The sequence below is a fragment of the Heteronotia binoei genome, unplaced genomic scaffold (assembly GCF_032191835.1).
Source record: "Heteronotia binoei isolate CCM8104 ecotype False Entrance Well unplaced genomic scaffold, APGP_CSIRO_Hbin_v1 ptg000322l, whole genome shotgun sequence".
Lineage (NCBI taxonomy): Eukaryota > Metazoa > Chordata > Lepidosauria > Squamata > Gekkonidae > Heteronotia > Heteronotia binoei.
Window position 1 is genome coordinate 269050 of NW_026800016.1, and position 7024 is coordinate 276073.

General features: G+C 58.3%; 1 protein-coding gene across 1 annotated transcript; it reads right to left on the bottom strand.

The window, feature by feature from the left end:
* Positions 1-232: 232 nt before the first annotated feature.
* LOC132590587 (avidin-like) lies at positions 233-1620 on the bottom strand. Its single transcript, XM_060263530.1, has 4 exons — positions 1452-1620; positions 956-1166; positions 624-744; positions 233-354 (listed from the first exon to the last, which is right to left on the bottom strand). Exons 1-4 carry the CDS (start codon positions 1563-1565, stop codon positions 321-323), a joined length of 480 nt encoding a protein of 159 aa, XP_060119513.1. The 5' UTR covers positions 1566-1620; the 3' UTR covers positions 233-320.
* Positions 1621-7024: the final 5404 nt, after the last annotated feature.

The window sequence follows — 7024 nt, forward strand, 5'->3', positions numbered from 1 at the left end:
GCCATTCCCCCCCCCCCCGCCGCCCCCTCAGCAGCTGGCAGGCCCTGAAGGCGGCTGGATGGATCTGGCCCGCTGCGGACTGGAGGTTTCACGGGCGGGGGGGGGGGGGGGTGCAGCCTGCCTGCCCTCCCCCCACCCTGCCCCGGAGGCTTGGGAAGGCTGGGCTGCAAAGACCCTCTTCCTCCCCACCGCCCCCCCCAGGCGCCGCAAGACCAGCCAGAGGAGACCGGGCGGGGGAAGACTGAAGGCACTTTATTGGGCCAGATGTCGCGGGGGGGGAGGGGGCTGGCGGGGCACCGGCGGAGCTGCGGCGGCGGCGGTCACTTGATGCGCGTGAAAACGTTCTTGCCGACCCTGCGCAGGAGAAGCACACAGGTCGATGAAGGGGGGGGGGTCTCCCGGCAGGCAACAGATGCCCCCCTCCGCCGCCTCCCTTTCTCCCCTGGCCGGGAAGCCCCCCCCCCCACCGCCCGCGCCCGGGGCCGCCTCAGCTCTTGGGGAGTCGTCGAGGAGCTGTGGGAGGCGGCGCCGGGGAAGAGAAGGAAGGCGGCGATGCCGTCGAGGGCTGGCCGCTTGGCTCCTCCCAGGCTCGTGGCTCGCCCCCCGCCCCCCTTGCTGCTCACCGGGTGGCCTGCCAGTCTTGGCCCCGCGCCGGCACCTCTTGGCGCAGCAGCCACAGGGTCTCCAGCGTCTCCGCGCCCTCCTCGTCCACGAAGCACTGGCCCACGAAGGCCGCGGTGGAGGCTGCAGGGTCGGAGGGAACCAAGCAGAGGGGCCTTGGTGGGGCGGGGCATTGCGGGTGCCCAAGCCGCCCTCCAGGGGGTGCCGGCGGGGGTGTTGCGGGGAGGAGCGCCTCTTTCTTTCCAGCCCGGGCGGGGGTCGCCCTAGCGAGCCGCCGGGGAGGCAGAGGAGGCAAGTCCCTACAGAAGAGCCCCCCGCCCTCCCGCCCACCTACCGGTGAACCTCCAGAGGACGACGAAGGAGAAGGTGGGCTGGGCGCTCTGGTCGGGCTGGTGCTGGACGCCGAGCACGGGCGACTCGGTGATGGCCGCGTTGGAGGCGGTCACGGCGCTCAGATAGGAGCCCGAGAAGGCGCCGCCGTCGTCGGGGGCCGAGAGGACCATCCTGGAGCCCAGCTCGTTCACCCACATCCCCGCCAGGCTGCACTGCAGAGGGGGGAGGCACGGAGGGAGGGAGGGAGGGCGGGCGGTCAGCGGGGAAACCGCCCCCCCAGCCCAGCCCAGCCGCAGCAGCAGAGGCAAGCAAGGATCGCCCTTAGGAGCCCCGGGCAGGGCGGGTGTCTGGGCACCGCGCGGCTCCTCTCCCGAAGACTCGCTTGCCTGCCTGCCTGCCTTCGCCTCGCCCGCTCTCCCGACAGCCCTGCCAGGTGGGCTCTCGGCCCCGCGTTGCAGCGCCACACCAGAGCCAGGCGCTCTGCCTTCCCGCCCTACCTTCGTCCCGCCGGGGTTTTCTCCTGTGGGCGACGAGGCGTCCGCCGCGGCAGACGAGGCGAGCAGGAGCGCGGCCAGCAGGGCCGAGGCTGCCGGGAGAGAGAGGCGCACCATCGTTCCGCTGGCTGGGCTGGGCTGGGCTGGCCGCTCGCCTCCCTCCCTCGCTCTTATAGGCAGCGGCGGGAAGGTTGCGCAAGCCCGGCGGCGTCCAGCGGGCCGCCCTTTCCAGGAACCGGCTGCCGCCCCCTTCCCCCCTCCCCAGGGCAGGGCGCCCTTGGCCAAAGCTGCCCGCCTTCGGGCCACTGGGCTGGGCGGGCAGACGGGTCAGAAGCGGCCCGGGGGGTGGCTGAGCGCCCAGAGGGAGAAGAAGAGGCCCGAGGGGGCTGGTCCCCCTCCAGAGCGGCCCCATGGAGAGCCTGGCCCGGCCAGCCGTGGTGTCCGGGGCGCTCGCACCCCTTGGGAGGCTACTCCCTGCTGCCCCCTTCCCCTCCCGCAGGTGCCAGCCGGCTTCCCAGCCCGCCGGGTTGCCACTCCCCGGGGGAGGCAGCTCCCGCGCCCGCGGGAAAGAGGGAGGGGCGGGGGGGGCCGCGGTGCCCTCCACTGGCTGCTGGCTGAAGGCGGCGACCCGTTGCCCCGCTTGCCAGGCGAGGGGCCAAAGGAAGAGGCGGTTGGTTCGCTGCCTGTCGCGCCCCTGCTGCTGCGCTGGAGTCTGGCTCCCTCCCGGTGGAGCTCCCGTCCGACGCCCAGCCCCAGCTGCGCGGGTGCGGGGGGGGGGGGGAGAGCAGGAGGAAGGGAGACTCGTGGGAGCTGGGTGGCACAAGGCAGTGCCAAGCAATGTTTTATTTTACCATAACTGTCTATGTTTATCAGAATGTAACTGCCATGCTGTACCTGTTACTTAACCCTGAAACAAAGCTGAGGCACATCGAAGTAGAAAAGTTAGCGGCGCCTCCTCCCTGCGCCTCTCTCGCTTTTACTAACAAATGCAGGAATTTGCTCTTTGAAGGGACATTTCCCCAGGCCAAGCCTGGACCCAGGAAGTATACCCGCAGGGAGATAACGAAAGTACTGTGTGAACTTTCACACGTGAATACAGGACTGTTTAGTAATTGCAGCTTTGTTGATAGAACCTTTGATGTGCCATCTTTAAGTATACGCTCTGCTATTACTCTGTATCAGTTCCAGTTCTTGGCTCAATAGAAGCACACGGATTATCAATAAACCTATACTTTGTTTCAACTCAAGGGCTGGTTACTTAGAGATCCGCTTGCTTGACAGGCAGGGCACGGAGAGGGAGGCAAGAAGGAGGCCTTTTTCTGGAGGAGGGCATCCCGTGAAGCCGGTGGGCAGCAGGTTCTGGGCCGCGGACGGAGGCAAGGAGAGAAAGGCCTCTTTGCCCACCCGCCCGCCAGGGGGAGTTGTGATGGGGTGGCAGCCAGGCCCAGAGGGCTTCCCAAGGAGACAGTGAGGCAGGCTGGTGATGAAGAGGGTGGTCAGGGGCTACCAGTGGCCCCAGCAGCCCAAGGGAACCTCCCGGCTCACTGAATCCCTCTTGGCCTTGTTGCTGGCCCTCATGGCCACCGTTGGCCCTTCCCCTTCCCACCACAGATGCCCTGTGAGGTCGGTGGGGCTGAGAGAGCTCTGAGAGAAACTGCTCTTGAGAGGAAGAGCTCTGTGTGAAGTTGTGACTGACTCAAGGTCACCTGGCTGGCTTCATAGAGTCCACACACTTGATCCCCACACCAGACTGGCTCTCTGGGGCTCTCCTGAGGTCCCTACAGAGGCCTCGTCCTCTCTGCCTTCCCCAGGAACTCAGTGGCTGCCTGACGCGTGAGTCGGGATGCCGGCCGGACCGGGTGGGCTCTGCTGACCTTCTTGCGCCAGGAAGGAAGTGCTGCCCTTCTGCTGTCAGGTCTGCAGATTCAATGATGAGTCGATGGAGGTACAAAGAAACTATTTTATTGATACTGAATACTTGTGGCCTAAGCCAAGGCCTGAAAAGACTAAAGGCCATACCGTAGATACATTGCATATAAGGTATACTTCAAAGGGATTCCTACGGATAGGGGGATTGTGCAGAGGACATTCACACATAGATGTTACAAATACATTCTCATGTTTATTAGAGGCCAAGCTGGCCTTGATGCTCTCAAGCTCCTTCCGCTCCCCCAAGCCTGGGCTGAGAAGGCTCAGATAAGACTTTCCACACATCACCATTTCAAAGCAGGGATATTTTCTAAGAGGAGGGAGGGGGGAACAGGAGAGGATTTGCTAGCAGCATTTGGTTACACTTTGGTTCCACCCAGCATGCTCTACACTTGAGCCAGACTTATAGCCAGATTTGACATCTGCAGCCTGAGAGGGGAGGCACAGCTGAAGGGTCCCAAAGGCCTTTCACTCCTGGGATGGATTCTGAGAGTGAGGCCCCTTGGGCTCACTGCTTCAGTGAGGCTGTGAGTGCAAAACGCCCCCCCCCAAGACCTGAGGGGCTCCCCCAGTCGGAATACAGGATCCTGCGACGTGGGACATGAACCAACGGGGAAGGGAAGGACCAAAGACACATTCTGAGAAGCTGCAGGGAAGTAGCAAAAGGCCCTCCACGGAATAATCAGTGAAGGGGTGCGGCCAGCGGCATCTTTGGAAGCCCCCTCCTCCTTCAGTGTCACCAGAAATGGCAGGTCATCTGGCATGTGACCCAGAAATGACATATCCAACCCCATCACCTGACCTGTCCACGTCCTCTGCCCCAGAAGCCCTTTCTCCTGCCCCACCCCAAAAAGGGGTGGACCACCATTTGACCCCTCTGGCAACATGCCTGGTCACCCCTGACCCACAGCAAGTGGCCTGGGAACTGCCCCAGAAGAGGGGATGAATTGAGAAAAGAAGCCATGTGTGCGAGAAGACGTGCCTTCCAGCTCTTGGAGCAGAACATGGACACTCTAGCCAGGCCCCTGGTCCTCCAAATCATGGAACCAGAGCACTGCAAGGGACCTCCAGGCTCATCTAGTCTGCTTGCCACTCCAGCACCAGTGGGGAGGCCTACGTCAGCAGTTCTCCTGAGCATGAAGAATTTGTTCCTCCAAAACTTCGCTTTCCCTTGCTGGAGTCTGAGGAAGAGATGAGCAGGGAAGCAGTCATGGATGGACATGTTGCCTAGAAGGGAGGCTTCCCAAAAATGGCACAGGCTGACGGATATCCCAGGTTCCCAGGAGCTGATTCCAACGGAGAACTCTCAGGCACAGTTAATTTGGGGAAATGGAAGGGAAGAGGGCAAAAATCATCTTGGTGTAGAATGCAAACTATGCGAAGAGCTTTTAAGTGAAGAATGTGTTTTATTTTCTAGTATCCCACAGGCAATGGGGCAGAACTTTCTCAGTTACCTTAAGAACATAAGAGAAGCCATGCTGGATCAGGCCAAGGGCCCACCCAGTCCAACACTCTGTGTCACAGAAGAACATAAAAGAAGCGCTGTTGGATCAGGCCAGTGGCCCCTCCAGTCCAACACTCTGTGTCACATAAGAACATAAGAGAAGCCATGTTGGATCAGGCCAATGGCCCATCCAGTCCAACACTCTGTGTCACATAAGAACATAAGAGAAGCCATGTTGGATCAGGCCAATGGCCCATCCAGTCCAACACTCTGTGTCACATAAGAACATAAGAGAAGCCATGTTGGATCAGGCCAATGGCCCCTCCAGTCCAACACTCTGTGTCACAGAAGAACATAAGAGAAGCCCTGTTGGACCAAGCCAGTGGCCCCTCCAGTCCAACACTCTGTGTCACAGAAGAACATAAGAGAAGCCCTGTTGGATCAGGCCACTGGCCCCTCCAGTCCAACACTCTGTGTTACAGAAGAACAGAAGAGAAGCCCTGTTGGATCAGGCCAATGGCCCATCCAGTCCAACACTCTGTGTCACATAAGAACATAAGAGAAGCCATGTTGGAGCAGGCCAATGGCCCCTCCAGTCCAACACTCTGTGTCACAGAAGAACATAAGAGAAGCCCTGTTGGATCAGGCCAATGGCCCCTCCAGTCCAACACTCTGTGTCACAGAAGAACATAAGAGAAGCCCTGTTGGACCAAGCCAGTGGCCCCTCCAGTCCAACACTCTGTGTCACAGAAGAACATAAGAGAAGCCCTGTTGGATCAGGCCACTGGCCCCTCCAGTCCAACACTCTGTGTTACAGAAGAACAGAAGAGAAGCCCTGTTGGATCAGGCCAATGGGCCATCCAGTCCAACACTCTGTGTCACAGAAGAACATAAGAGAAGCCCTGTTGGACCAAGCCAGTGGCCCCTCCAGTCCAACACTCTGTGTCACAGAAGAACATAAGAGAAGCCCTGTTGGATCAGGCCACTGGCCCCTCCAGTCCAACACTCTGTGTTACAGAAGAACAGAAGAGAAGCCCTGTTGGATCAGGCCAATGGGCCATCCAGTCCAACACTCTGTGTCACACAGTGGCCAAAAAACACAACCAGGTGCCATCAGGAGGTCCATCAGTGAGGCCAGGACATTAGAAGCCCTCCCATTGTTCCTCCCCAAGCACCAACTTGCATTGGGCCTACAGAGAAGATCCCCAATGTTCTTCCAGCAGGGAACATTCTCAGCCAGGGAATGTCACCCCAAAAGGAGGTCTCCTGTGCCCCCCCCACAAGACTTTGATTAGTTTTTTAGGCTGGGTGGCAAGTGATTTTGGTAGGCTAATGTTTGACTACTCACAGCCCCATCCCCACCTTGAGAAAGACGTGCCTGCAGAGGCAGTGGGTTTCCCAGAACTCCACCACACCTTGAACTGCTCAATTCCTACTTTTCTCTTCTGAGGGGAGGGAGTTGCAGCCCAGGATTTAATAGGGGTAGTCCATAAACACCTCGTTTCTTTAAATGAAACTAGCTCTCAGGGCCAGATGAACTGCATCCAAGGACTCTAAAAGAACTTGCGGATGTAATTTCTGAGCCTCTGGCCACTATTTTTGAGAATTCTTGGCGAACAGGAGAAGTGTTGGAAGGCTGGAGGTGGGCAGATGTTGTCCTCATCTTCATGAAGGTGAAAAAGCAGGATCCGGGTAACTACTGGCCCATCAGCTTAACATCTATACCTGGAAAAGTTTCCGAACAAATCATCAGTCAGTCAGTCCTGGAGCATTTAGAAAAAAATGGCTGTGATCCCTAAGAGCCATCATGGGTTGCTGAAGAACAAGACTAACCTGATCTTTTTTTTTTAAAGTTACTACCTTGCTGGATCAGGGGAATGTTGTAGACATGGAATCATAGAATTGGAAGGGACCTTGAAGGTCATTTAGTCCAACCCCCTGCACAATGCAGGAAACTCACAAATACCACCCCCTTTAAACATCCACATTTAAACATAGTTTATCTTGATTTCAGTAACTCTTTGGATAAGGCACTACATCATATTCTTGTTGGTATGTTGGTAAATGCTGCATGTCCAAATAAGGTTCAGTGTTGTTTTATTAAAACCTGGATTTATATTAGAATAACGAAAGAGTCTCATTCTCAGGGCCACGGAGTTCAACGAGGAAGCCTTAGAAGAGCTTGGGCACAAGTCAGTGGGGA

What these genes read in the sequence shown, in the direction of transcription:
- LOC132590587 (XM_060263530.1), bottom strand. Translation starts at nt 1,565, where the DNA reads ATGGTGCGCCTCTCTCTCCCGGCAGCCTCGGCCCTGCTGGCCGCGCTC. An exon ending in AAAACCCCGGCGGGACGAAG is followed by an intron (nt 1,167 to 1,451) that starts GTAGGGCGGGAA and finishes CCCCCTCTGCAG; the next exon opens with TGCAGCCTGGCGGGGATGTG. An exon ending in CGTCCTCTGGAGGTTCACCG is followed by an intron (nt 745 to 955) that starts GTAGGTGGGCGG and finishes CCGACCCTGCAG; the next exon opens with CCTCCACCGCGGCCTTCGTG.